At 42.9% G+C, this 14,499-nt stretch overlaps 1 protein-coding gene across 1 annotated transcript in view; it reads right to left on the bottom strand.

Annotated features, from left to right (window-relative positions):
• Window positions 1–310: 310 nt before the first annotated feature.
• Window positions 311–14,499, bottom strand: part of PLEKHM3 (pleckstrin homology domain containing M3) — a 169,474-nt gene continuing 155,285 nt past the window's right edge. Inside the window, exon 9 of the mRNA XM_006921397.3 lies at window positions 311–6,690. Coding sequence (XP_006921459.1) covers window positions 6,513–6,690 — 178 coding nt within the window. The 3' untranslated portion in view covers window positions 311–6,512. The remainder of the gene's footprint in view (window positions 6,691–14,499) is intronic.

The following is a 14,499-nucleotide window of genomic DNA, read 5'->3' on the forward strand; positions in this document are numbered from 1 at the left end:
GGTTTCTCTCAGAACTAAAAGAAATCATGCCCTGATTTGGCAAATAAAGCCCATAACACTACATCTGCGTTAATAGAACGTTATGCTATATTTTTCATAAACTATAGGTAGGGCCGAGAATATTGTAGGTTGACGAATTTAGAAAAACACAAAATCTATCTGTAAAACTAACGTTAAAAGGTATTTTAAAGTCCTAGTAGCTCACATGCAATAAAGCTCAAAATTTGAATGAACATCCACGGCTGTTCTTGCGGGGGCTTTTACCGCTCCTGCAAAAACAGTGTTTTACTGAAGTTATGAGAAGGGAAGGTACTTTCTGCATTGTTTATTGAGGGAGAGATAACTTTACACATTAGGAACTGGTGCACTTAAATTACAGGACAGATGACCATAAAAACTAGGGGTCTTGTCAACAATACAACTTCATTTTATATTATTACAGTTACTGATATTTAAACAATGATGTAAACAAAAATAGCACTAAGTTATGCCAAACAGAAACATCGCATAGATAAGTTAGCACGTTAGCTATTCCTAATAGCTCAACACAGAGTGATAGAATAGCCCAAACTCCAAATTTTAGTTCTTTTGTGCATGAGCAGAAATAAGGGAAAAGGACACTGATCTGACCCCAGAACGAAGAACAGTCGTGCAGAGAGGTATTCTGCGTCGTGACGTTCAATACTTTTCATTTGCGACCTAAGCATTTTCCCTCTTTTTACTGTTCCTTGAAGACAGATTTCTTTTTTTTTCTTAAATTTTCTATAGTCGGCTCCTGGCCATTCACAATAAAATTCGAATAGGTGGCCAATATCAGAGCCTAGGCCTCCAGCAGTGGAAGTCTAATTTAATAGCTCAGTGGACTACCTACACCACACACAAACATTTTTATTATAATTTATCCAAGAGGTTTCCCACTTCCCACTTGGAAAACAGGTGACAAAATAAAAAGAAAATCTCTATACAGTAAAGGAAAAAGGAATTCTTAAGTTTGTGTAATTTCTTCACCTGAAAGAGGCTAAGTTTACTGACTTTACAGATTCAAAGCTGGATAACTGGTTTAATTTCTCTACCCATTAGCCTTGATGACATCATGACATTCCCCTGAGTTTGGTTAATGAAAGTAAGCAAGCAAGCAAACAAAAAGAGTGATTTAAAAAAACAGCATAAAACAAAGTTAAAACAGTTTGTGGTTTGTATCTCTTGTATTTCCTGGTAAAAGTGTCAATGGAGCTAAGAAGCCAATGTTTCTACCATTCTACTCTAACGATGTGTTTCCCACAGGAATCCTTTTACTCATGAGGTTAAGGCACCAGGTTAAACGAAGGTGAAAGGTCTGACATGCGTATGGCATATGCAGGCTCCGCATGATCTGTATAAAGAGTAGCCAGCAGGGAAGAAGCCAAGTGATCCATGTTTAGGTGAAGGGTCCTGCAGGCTTCGAGTGGGTCAGATGGACTAGACTAGAAGCACTAGGCAGTACTATAAGGCACTCCTACGAGGAGAAGAAACAAATGGGGTGGTGCACATGGAGAAGGAGCCACAGGCCCCAGGTGTCCACCAGCCGGGTTACTAGCCATGAGGCCTGGATCTGGGCCAGGGCTCAGGACTAGGGGCCAGGAAGGTCCAGGGATGGGGAGGGAGGCTGGTCTGCAGCTGTACAGCCAGTAGGAGAGAAGCTTCACTGTGCCAAGAGTTGCTATAGGCGCCTGAATCTTCCACCTGAGAAGACTGGCCTCACTCCAGACCTTTCTAACAAGATGGCTTCTCTTTCCACACAGAGGAACTAAAGCAGAACAGCAGCTGTCTCTTCAATCAGGTTAGCGGGAGCTTAATAATGCCTTCCATCACCCCAGAGGCCACTTTATGAGGAAAGTGCCACATAACGTGATCAGTTGGAACCCATTTTAAATAAAACCCCTGACAACTACAGGTGTGCTTAGGATGGTATTCTACACATTTGACTTTTACCTAGAGTTTAACAATGACCTGGATGTTACCTGCTAAGGTAAAATCTCACTAAAACACACTAAACTCCACTAAAATCCTCTAAAGAAAAACTATCAAGTTAGAGATTTTTGAATACAATGGAATTAGAATTATCTACCAATAAGAAGGCTGCTAGATACTGGGACTTAACTGTCAAAACACTATCCCACGTGATAAAAATCAACATTTGTCCTTTTAGATTAACTGAGCAGGGCTTATTCACCCATCTCGGGGTTCCACCTAGAGCAGTCAGTTCTGCTAGACTCAGGGTGAGAAGAATGGTACAAGGCACACAACACACGAAGCTCCCAATGCCCGCTGTCAACAAGTACCAAGGAAAGACAAGCAGAGTACCTCCGACTCCGTTCCTGTCAGGGAGGGAGGTGTTCGTTTCTTTCAGTCTTGCCCCACACTCTCTACTTTTCCACATTATCTTAGAGTAAGAAAAATATTGAGACAGGAGACTCACGAAATAAAGAGGAAAATGGCATGCATCTCCCTTTACCGGGAGAAGTAAAAATACGAAATAAATTAATCTTTGTGTCGACTCCAGGCAAACAGTATTAGAATCAGGAGGTGAAGATTTACTTCATAATCCAGTTATTTCAATAAAGTGTGACAGCTCGGTGGAGATGAATAATTCTGTCCCAAACATAGGAACGGCAGCATCGGCTTTACCCTAAATCAGGAGCAGAATGCATCTCGGCTTCCTCAGATGATGCTCTCTTTGCAGAAAGTGTTCAGTGTGGCTTCACACTGTCCCCCCCCCAACCCCCCACAGTAATTTGCATATGGCCTTTTCTAGGCAATGGGCAAAGAACAAACCCATAGTGTTGGAACCCAAGCCTTTTCGAAGAGGTGCGGGGAGAAATCATCCAGTGCCAGAAGTCAGTGTGTACACACACAGAGGCAAAATGGAGGCCAGACCCCATCCTAGGGAACACCCTCCATCTTAGCAAAGGCGACCTGTGACAGGTACAGTGATACGAACACCTTGGTTCTCACTGTAGCCGGAAGGAAATCATAGCACTGTCTCTTTGCAGGAGTCTGAAGGATACCGCTCAAGAGGTTGGAAGCCACAAATCCCAAGTGCTAGCAATATTCCATTTTTGGTGGAGGCCTCGTCTAGAACAATCAAAGAGAGATTACCCTCTCAGCTAATCAAATATTAAAGCTCCTAAAAAGATTAGCCTTTAGCACTACAGACACAAAAATCGTTATGCTACAGTCCCCTGAAAAGGCAGTGAAGCAAAGGTGGAAGATGAGCATGTACAGGGTTTTCATATAAAGAGGCTTTCAAATTTGGGAAAAAGCAGCCCTGGAAAGAACACGACTCGCATTCCAGTTGACTGCGTTTTAAGTGTTCTGTGGCCTTCCTACAGTGGTACAAACTGAGATCTATTTTAGGAACTGGCTTCCTTACTGCAGGGTTAGGTGCCAACATTTCGCCAGGGCTGGGCTGTCTCACGCACGGGTTTCTGGCACTGCGAGGAGGGAGTTCCTCAAGCCATATACCAGGGAATGGGCCTTTCGAGTGAAAAGAGGTCCCCTGAGCTGGCTGCCAGCTCTAGGAGATTAATTGGACATTTTCTCATGTGCTTTATATATAAGATACTTAATATGGGATGAAAAACAGAACATGAGGGAAAGCAGGTATTAGCTGGGACTTACGGTGGTGGTAATCCACAGATTTGCTTTTGTCTCAACAGTTTCTAAGCAGTGGAACAATTACCTAACTGTGCACCAAATAATTTGTTAGGGTTGAAAACAGTAAGGGCGTTCATGTGCTCTAAGGCATTCTGGGCTGAAAACAGCAATTTCGAATGTTCATGGCAGACCCAGCTCCGAAGCCAGCTCTGCTCTGTCCTATCAGATTTTGGTGGTGGTGGCAGAGAGTGTCATGTAGGTTTGCAGCCGGCACCAACCAGGCTGTCAGGGATGCACAGAAAGGAGAGAAAACAGAAGCCGCTGGGATACAGTTTCGGTTCTGGGTAGCTGATGATGATAGCACATCTATTTTTTTTCCATTTGAAAATAAGCAAAAAACGATGTGAGTAGAAAGTTCTCCTTAGAAGTTCACAGGGACTGCCAATGTGTAGCAGGGCCCTCTACATGGACACTGGTGACAACAAAGGCCTTTAGAACAGGGATCAGAATTTTACCCTGACTCTCGGCAGGTCTGACCCTGGGTGCCCGTGCAGTGAGACAGGAAATTTTGTACACAGCAGACATGCTAGGAGGGGAGGACATGGCCTTGCACTCAGGTCTCCAAATGCAGTGTGCCGGGGATGGCCTCACTGACAGTTGGAATAACACGTACATTAATTATAGCGAAGGCAGAAGCAAGCTGCAGTGACAGGGAGTGGGAGGTGAGGGAAAAGGCACTTTGCCATTGGAGCACATCTGTTTTATAATAAGCAGGTCTATAATTCTCTTGTGAAAGATCTTGTTCTGCTATCCTCGAGGCTGAAAAATATAAATACTGTATTTCACTAAGGGGAGGAGGAAAGAGGAGATGATCGAATTTGTTTGCCTGTTTGCCAAGTGCTTGTTTGAGATTTTCCACTCTTTTTCTTTTGTGTACAACATTCTCTATAACTGAGCAGGGAGGGGTGTGTGTGTGTGGGGGGGCGGGTAGCTTGTCAATCTGTTTTTCCAAGAGTAAAGGCACCGTAAAGCGTCTTGTGAATGGGGTCTTGGCCTCTTAAGTAGTTTTCATGCCTTGGTTACAGCTACTGTATAATCAGAACATGAATGCATGCTCGGTGCTGAACCAGTAAATGGAAATGTGTGGTCTGGGGCCAAAGGAACTGGCAGGGGTTGAGAGGTGAAACGCTTATACCTAACAGTCTGCAAAAAAAGTCAGTCTAAAATGTCACGTCTCTAAACGGACAGAAGGATCACGAATGGTGTCTGGAGGGAGCAAGGCATCGGGGAAAAGAGCAGCAGGGCTGAATGTACCACGGAGTCTGTGGGCCACGGATTCTCCAGATCCAAATAGCAGCGAAAGTACTAAACCACGAAGGCTTTGGAGACATCTGCTCAGTGGAAACACACTGAATCTTCTCGTACAGTCTGCTGAGTATTGTTTCAATATAAACTAACTTTTCTGTTCTAGAAAGAGTTAAGGTGGAAGGAATGGGAGCCATGACTTTTGGTGCCACCTTACCTGCTATTTCCATCATAGCGATCTCTTAAAAGGGCACTGCAGTGGGAACATACTACCCTGCCATATGGCTAAGCAATTTGTTTTATTTCTTATTCCTATGATATTATTTTAGCACTTTTTGTTTTACTTTAAGGTGGCAATTATATATGTGTCTATATGTTTATTTAAATAATATTAGATTTAATTCATTAATTGTATGTGTAAGTTTGTTACTTTCCTAATAGCCTAACGTTGGTATTTTGATTTTTTTAAATGATTAAAAAACATGAAAGTAGAAGTGGTTAAATTGACAAAAGTCAAAATGAAAGTACAAGGAAGAACAATGAGAAATAAAGTATTTAAAGTGAATAGGCAGGAGTTGCCTACACGAGATTCTGTGAAAAGAAATGAAGACCATCTCTTGGAATGTATGCACGGCATATCTACCAGTCTGCAAACCAATGTATTTAAAACAATCCTAGGAAATTTCCTCAGGCCAGCACCATTAAAAAAATCACAAATATTACCCATGAAAACCCTGGCAAACTGCTCGTAAGAGAGCCACGTTTACAACCTGGCAAATATGGTGGGGTGTTGCATCATTAGGCGGAATTGGGAGTTGTACCAGCAGACAGAGTGAAAACATGCAGAAGTTGGTGGCAGAGGTCCTTCTTAAGAAAAAAACTTTTCTGAGATTAACTTCAGAATCGGAATTAGCTCTCCCGGTAAATCAGGGTGCCTGCTTTCTGTCAGAGGCAGCTTGCTCTCCTGATTTCCAAGCCATTTGGCTCAGTTTAGGGGATCCCACCTTTGCAGAAGAAATTGAGGTGAGAGAGCCAGGGACACCGGGTCCTAGAAGGATCCAAAAGTCATTCCTGTATTTTGAAGATTTTCTTATGAAACAGACGGTGATGGGTGCTTGCCTCAGTTACCTCATCCTCTGTGAAGGCTAAAAATAAATAACACAAAAATAACCCAAAGTATTGTTGTTCTGTTGGAAGTGCTTCCTCCTGTGTCCTGTGTAATAAAGTGGCTCCTGAGAGCCAAAAAAAAAAAAAAGGAAAAAGTCTGAACCGTAAAGTAATTATGTGTAAACCACGTTTTGCTTGGGAGCAAGCAGCTGAAATTCATGGCTAAGTGTAATTCAGCTACTGGTAGTTTTTTGAGCCACAGAGGCTCCATGGACCTTTGAGACATTGACTTACAGAGAACGTACGTACAGGTAGGTGTGTGTACATGTATATAAATATATATCTATATCTAGCTGAAGATGAGACATACTCTTCTTCCAAAGGAGTCTAACTGGCTAGTTAGGAAGCCACTGGGGCTGATGGATCATTGAGAGGTCAATCCTGGGCCTTGGGCCCCGGCTGAGTCAGGTGTTCTGGTAGGAAAGCTCAAACATGTTGCAAGCCTCCTCCAGGCTCTCGTCCACGTTCAGCCTCCGCCAGAAAGACTTCTGCTTCTTTTGCAGCTCTCGGCGGACACACCTCGGGCAGGGGACAGACTTTTCTTTGCACTCAGAATGGAAAACGGCTCCACAACTTTCACACCTGTAAAAGCCAGGGATATGATGAGCAAGGTTGAAATGAGCAAGACCAAACGTCTGAAGTCCAGCGGCCTCTGTATAGCTCTGGACGCGACATTTTATTTCGGCGGCCCTGCCGCTGGGAAGAGAAATGACTCATAGAAATGAGCTCTTCGCTTTTCCAATTGTTCAAGGGTGAATTTCAGTTGAAAAATTTCCCTTTTTTTTTCCTGATTAGAACTAGCTGGAGAAGAGGCTTTTGGCTTACCGGTGGAATGGAGCCAGCAGTCAACTAGCAACTCTGTGATCTTGGTGACTACGGACAGAGCTCTAGAAGCTCTGTGTTAGTTTCCTCTCCATGGAGAAAGAAGGGCATTAGTAACTGGAGGGTGAAGTGACAGCAAGTGAGAGTGAAGGGTCTCCCCAACTGAAAATGCTCGGAATACCAGCGGCAACCCAGCGTTACGGCTATGAAAACTCAGCTTTCCACCTCAGTTAACATGAGCTAAGTGGTTCCATTAACTCCCTGCCTTTATCTGACAGTATGGAAAGGTAAATGACACATTTTCATTTGCTGATGCTCTCCTGTGGCCTATTGTTCTTCTGAGTTTTTAAAAAATTAGAACCCCTCTCCCACTCTTTAAAGTTTACCTTTATAAAATAAGTGGGAACAGTAAGGCATAAAAGAATGAGGAAGATTTTATATATATATTAAACAACACACAGATATCATAATTTATAAGAGGAGACATTCCAGGTGGATGACTCGTTTGTAGTTTGGCTTGGTGGAAGCCTGTACAGGAGTCTAAACAGCCTGTTTTTACTGCAGAGTCTTTAATAATGAGTAACTGACAAGCACGACTGTAGCTGCTTCAGTGGGTGGCTTGCCAATGTGGATTACTTTCTCATCCTTCCACATACGAGCGACAAGCAACTATTACCTCGTCCCTGGAGTCCAAGGAATTGGGCCCAGGTGATTTTGTTCAACCAGCAACGTTCAGGGAAGGGCCAGCACCAGACCTAGTACAAAGGGTACTTTTTTGTAGCTATGGCTACAAGGGATCCAGTCCTCGGGGCGCAGCTTTACGTTTCTTTTGCTTTTCTTTTTCCTATAGTATCCTGAGTTTTGCTTCTGGGTCTAGGATGGTCTTTGGAGCATCATTCCCTAGCCTGCCACTGACTTATCCCCGGTACTATTCAGGATTCAGAAGGTTTGGTGAAAGGAGGACCTTCCCACCCACCTAGTACCCAGGAAGGAAAGCAGTGACTTGGAGGGAGAGAAGCTGGGAAGGTGCATGACTGAATCTTTCAGCTGAGAGATGGAGACAGATGCTTCACCACACCCAGCAGTCTCTACCCCCAGCTCAGCTCTCTGGGCGGAGTAAAACGTGATGCTTAGGAGGGCAAGCAAAGAGTGAGATGGCTGACTTCAAATCCCACCTTTCAACCAGTTTCTGACTAATATGGCTGTTATGAACTGACCTGTGTCCCCCACTTCCCCAATTCCCATGTCGAAGCCCTAACATTATATTTGCAGATAGGATCTTTAGGAAGTAATTAAGGTTAAAGGAAGTCATAAAGGTGGGCCCTGATCTGATAGGATTAGTGTCCTTATAGAAGGGACAACTGAGAGTTCAGAGGAAAGGACTACAGCAAGGTGGCCATCTGTAAGCCGGGAAGAGAGCTCTCACCAGAAACCAAGCCCTGCTGGACCTGGATCTGGGACTTCCAGACTCCAGAACCATGAGAAGTAAATACCTGTTGTTGAGCCGCCCAGTCTGTGGTATTTTGCATGACGGCCTGTGCTGACTAAGGCAATGACCTTGCACAAGTTACTTCACCTCTCCGAGCTTCAGTTTCCATGACCATGTACCTCACAGAGGTCTTGTGAGGCTCAAATGAGATAGCAAATAAAGTATTTAGCACAGTTTCTGGCACATAGTAAGTTTTTAATAATACGGCTAAGACCACTCCTTCCCATGCAAGCAGCTGCCTGCTGCCTTTCTGTGAGTCTTCGTTTCAACCTGACTTCACCTATGACACCACAGTGACCTGAGGACTTCTCGACCAACCTCCTGATTTCATAGATAAGAAAACTGAGATTCCAAGAGGGCTGGTGATTATTTCCTGAGGACAGTGAGCTGAAGACAGAGTTGACTAGAACCCAGGACTTCTGGCAGCCCGGCCAAGGCTCTTGCCAAGACTTGGGCATCTGAGAGGGGGCAGTGCGCCCACCGGGCAGGGAAGTGCGGGGCATTGAGTCAGGGTACTTATGTTCGAATCAGAAATCTTTCTTTGAGTGATCTTGGGCAAGGTATTTCCTTTCTTGGTGCTCTGGTTTCCCCATTTGTAAAAGACTGTTCACAGTGACCTCCTTGCTACTGGAGTCTGGGAGAATAAAGCGGCTAATGTATGAGGCAGGGCTGTTCAAATGGCAATGCTCTTAGGAGCAGCTGAGTATGACACCACCTCTCATGGCGACTCTAGCACCTATCTTCTTGACACTGCGCTCTACTGGCCAGGGCACTTGACGTGCTGGGTCATCTCTAGCATCTCTGCCTCCAGCCCCTCTCGCCTTCCACTGGGGATGAAGGTCAGGCAGGCAGAGCTTTGCCTAGTGCCTGCCTCTCTTGTCTGGGCCGGCTCCTCCCCAGTGACAGTGGCTTTGTCCCCACTAGGTCATACCTCTGTAACCTCCTATCACTGAAGTGACACTAATGGTAGCTTTATCAAATAAATTTCCTCCTTCCTGCCCCCTTTGCCCTGCTGAGTTAGCCAGTGATTTATACACCTAGGGATGTTGCCTTAGGGCAGTGATTGATAAGGAGAAAACTGCTGGGTTCCTTCAGTGCCACTCCCTTATCTCTGCTGATACCAGCCCCCCACCCCCACCCTGTGGTAGAGGCTGAGTCTTATCAAATATTTCTGGTGCAACAAATACCCACGGGGTGATGGAGGGACCAAGTACACCTGCTCTTTCTAGCCAAAGGTCAGTAACTGAAAAAAAAAAAGTCTGAGATAAAAAATTAATGATTTCAAAATAGAACCGAGTCCTATTTTCTAACAATTTGTAACCCAGCAGGCATCTTTTGAACTATATAATGGCTGGACTGATCAATGACCTTCCTAAATTCAGAGACGCTATTGTTAATTTTCTCCCTGATTTTCTTCTTGAAAAGAAAAGAATAAGGGCAGGAAAACGAAGGAGGAAGAGAAACTGTTCTCTTACATAAATTTTACAGAGCTCTGTAATAAAAATGTAATTTACAGGAAAAATAAAGTATTTCATTAAAAAATGCAATATAGAGAATAAGGTTTATTAAAAAGGACCTTTTACTTAAAAAGTCACTGGCTCCTTAGGATTTACTGAATGTCCTGACTGTTTTTAAAATATGATTTGACAAACATAACTTTTTAGGAACATGTCTTTTATATAAGGCAAATCTACTAGTGTAATCATCTGTGCAGAAAATTGCAACAGATAATGAAAGAGAAATGGCTTTCGGTGTTCCTGAGTGATGAATCAAAGAAAAGCCAGCACTTCGTTTCTGAGTCATCCAGTCCCAGCCATTAGCAGTCTCCTTGCTCTTGGTCGTTGCTGCACAGCACGGAGAATAAAGACCTGTGTCCTCTCTCTCCAGTGTCACAGAGAATGTGACTGCAGGGGGACATATTGGCTGTGGTCCCAGTGGTTCTCAACTGGGAAGACCCTTCTCCTGGAGGCGGGGGGGACATCTGGACATTTGGCGGTGCCGGGAGACATTGCTGGTTGTCACAAACGGGTTGGGGAGGGGATGGAGGAGAGGTGTTACTAGCCTCCAGTGGGTGGAGGCCAGAACCACTGATCTAATCTACCTGGAGAAGGCATCACAGGGTACCCAGGGTAAACAGTGCTGCCTCAGGCTTATATGCATGCTAACCAATAAGGGCCAGCATAATATACTTATTTATTTATATTACTTTCACAAATATATATTTTAATACATCATTTGATCAAAATAGCTGAAACTCACTAGCATTAACTATCGTGGTTTCTAAAAATAATTTAGAACATCATTTAAGAGTCAATACCTATGACATAATTCTGTGCATTGCTAAGTAACTCTTCACTTTCTATCGACCCACTCTGATTTTTCAACCTTCCCCAAGAGCCATCTTGAAGACTGGCCCTCAGTCGCATTTATTTACTCTTTGGCCCAGAACCTCTGGGCTGTTTCTTTGTGGCATCTTTCGCTTCTTCGTGCCCTGTCTAGGCCACCTAGCAAATCAAAACCAAACACTTTTGTATTTGCTTCCTAAAATAAATCGCTTTTATGTAACTGAAGCAGTTAAGCTTCAGCAACTACTGCATTGAAAACAAGATCAGAAAATATCGAGGCCACTTACTGCAGAGAAGAGAGCTGGGCTAGAGTGAGGAACTCCAGATTCTTGGCCCAGGTTGACCCTAGTGTCACTGGGATCTTGGGTAAGTTACTTCATCTCTGGCCCTCATTCTCCACATAAGTAAAAGAGAAGGTTGGATTAGATGGCATCTAAGGTTCCTTCCAACTTGTGGATTTTGTGCAGGAGGGAAAAAGGCTGCTCTGGGTTTTACCCTCCTTTTTCCAAATTTCCTTGCTAGCGCCTCTTGGGAAAGCCTCAAACTGACAAGCTGGGATTGGATGAGATGAGCCTTAATGCGAAAAGCATCACTTTAAATTTTATTTACTTGCGTTGATTAATCAAAAGCTAGGAAACAATTTATATGATTAGTACGTGTAGGTCTGAGAATCAGGAATTTGGCCAAAAGGAGCTGACTCTGCCCCTACCTCATAAAATCAACTGGATATTAAGGATTGCTCTCTAAGCCCCCTACTACCCTCATCAGCACCCCCTCTCTTCAAGGGAATAAAAAAGAACCGTTAAATGTCATAGGGCTTTTGTTTGGGTGGGGAAGCTGGCTAGAGGTAGCAGTCGTTTACCACCCTACATGGAAGTATTTCTGTGATTTAACCACTGGAATGAGCCCTGGATGCACCATAGGATGTGGGATGAGAAAGGAAGAACTTGAGTTCTGCTTTGGTGGAAGCTCTATTGGGTAAATGCCATTAATCATTCATGTGCGCCCTGGCAAACTGGTCTCCTTTCTCGGGATAGGGGCAGGGGAACGTTTCTACCATTTGGGGGCAACACAGATCTCATCCTATATCTTAGTAAAGGCATCATGAAACGAGACTCTATACATCTTATGAACAGTCTTTGACCTAAAAATTAGCTTACCTACTGACCGATGGCAAGCAAGTGAGAAGTTTATAACCCAGAAATCTAAGTCAATTGCCAAGAGATCAAACAGGCACGATATTCTTATTAGAGCTATCAAAACCAAGAAAACCGACCTGCTACAACGAACAGAACTAAATATGTGCAGGGGAAAAAGGTTTGCTTCTCAAATATTATGGCAAAGAAGCAAGAATTCCTGGCTGCAGACAGTTTCCTGTTCTGGAATGCTGATGATGTGAGACCAATTAGAGACAGGCTCGATGGCTTTGTCTGCGTCCTTCCAGATCCTAGCTGCGCACATGGAGGTCACAGGAAACTGCTAAAGGCCCCTGCCCCAAGTTGAGGTCACTGCAATACTTCTGCTCTTGATGTTGATGCTGAGTCCTTCTCCTGCTGCATTTTTATTTTTGGCTCAGGCAATGACCTCAGATATTTCACTAGGATTCAAATTCAGGTTTGAGTTTGGCTGGATCTCTGACAAGTGAAAAGACAGGCCCACAGCTTCGGCTGATTTCTACACGGCGGAGCCCACAAGGAATAGGGTAGGGTGAAGAAATAAGTGCACATTATTAGACATGAGAGTGTGGTTTGGTGTATAGCTACTATGTAAGGCGCCCCATAGGACCACTAGCTATTATTGGTTTTTCCAAGAAACCAAGATGATTATTTAAATCTCTTAGCTAAGGGAGGTTGTTATTGGGGCCTGGTATTTGAATGTTTTGGGTTGATGTTTTCTTCTGTTACCGTGTAAGTAAATGAACATAAGTAAACAACTTAAAATTTGCTTAAGTAGGAAATCAGCCAATATCACATATGGTGGCATATGCCTGCATGTGTGCGTATGTGCTGTGTATGTACTTATATATGTATGCATGCTGTTTGGAAGAATACACAGAACGTGTTACTAAATATTGTAAGGTAAAATGAATTCAATATGATTTAAACAAACAATACAATCTAACAGATTCATTCTATTGGAGGGAACAGTAGCATTCAATAAAGAAAGGTTAACGCCCGATTTCAGTAAGAAACTGATTATGGTAGGTGTTGATGGCTGAGGACAGTCCAAGTTTCACAGCCGCCCTGGAGCACCCACCGCCTCCAGCCAAGCCTTGTGCCAGAATGACCAGAAATTCACGCATCCATACTTTCTAGGTGCCCCTCTATTCTGTAGCAGGAGAAGCAGGGCAGATGGGGGAAATGCTGGATTCCAGAACTATCGTGGCTCCTTGTAGAGCAAGAGATGGACTACAGTTAGGCCTATCTCATTTGGGATTGTTTATGGTATTCTTTCTTCTTTTTTTCTTTTTTCTTTTTGGCTGAGGATAGGGAGGTGGGGGCTAAAAAGGTATCCATATGGTTTAACTGGAATTGTATGAGACTGGAAGAGATCCAGCTCCTTTGGCCAAATGTCTGGCAGATTAAGGCGTATATGTGCTAGCTTGTAAAGCTATTCCAATGGTTCTGAATGGTAAATGCAACTACAGTAAGATCAGAATTAGACATTTAAATTAGGCAGCATCTGTATGGCCCTTTGCCCCTGTTTTTACATAAATTATCTTTAGAATAGTTCTCTGAGCTAGGTACTATTTGTTTTTTCTATTTTTAATAAGTCAGTAAGTAGGTAAAATGAAATGAAATAATAAAATAACTGGTGGCCTATCTGGTCCCAGAACTGGTAGTGAGTAATCAATTTTGGACTTGATTTCAGTCTTCTGACTTGCAATCTGGCCCTTTACTCTGGTTACTAGCCACATGCTACTTTAAGTTATTCAAAACATCCCCCAAATACCTGCTAAGACTCAAATCTGGGAAGAACAATTGGTATGTCCTGCAATGATCTTTTTATTTACTTCTTAATCCCCAGAGTTAATTAAGGAAGGCTTTTCCCCTGATTGCACCCCACAAAGCATTTGGCTTTCACAGGTCTTGCACTTTTAGTTTGTAAACCAGGCTCAGCTAATACCTTTGACAAAAGCTTTACTTAAAATCTTGGCTTTGAAATAGAATGTAAACAAGGGTTAATTAATTCATTTGTTAATTTTGCTACCCTACTGGGGACAGTAACTCCCTGTTAGCTTTTGTGCAAATAATTAATAAATGCTTCTTGCTGATTTGTGGATGGTGATAGAACTCAATAATATTCTATGTAGCTGTATAAACCATAAGAGGTGTGACCTGAATTGAAATAGTTTTGGGGGATAGGGAAAAACTGATATTTCTGACACTTTTCAGTTTTTTTTTTAATGGTTCACCTGGCAGGTAATATGATTCTTAACTAACAAATGTCCATCTCTTTTTGGAGTTACTTTAGGAAAATCTTATTTGAGAAATTAAAGGAACTGCAGGAGGATTTTAAAATTTTCTACAGTTTCTAGAAAAAGCTAGAATATATTATAATTGTAGCCATAGAGAACCACAAATAAGAGCAATGGCTTTCTGTAAGAATTTCTAAGGTAGATCAAAACACCTAAGAGCCCAAGAGATGTTTAGAAATGTCTTTCTACATTCAAAACAAAGAAAGTGAATATAAGACTATTATTAGGCTAATGCAGATTAAAAAACAATAATCTTG

This window comes from Pteropus alecto, unplaced genomic scaffold (genome assembly GCF_000325575.1).
Source record: "Pteropus alecto unplaced genomic scaffold, ASM32557v1 scaffold3, whole genome shotgun sequence".
In the NCBI taxonomy this organism is placed as follows: domain Eukaryota; kingdom Metazoa; phylum Chordata; class Mammalia; order Chiroptera; family Pteropodidae; genus Pteropus; species Pteropus alecto.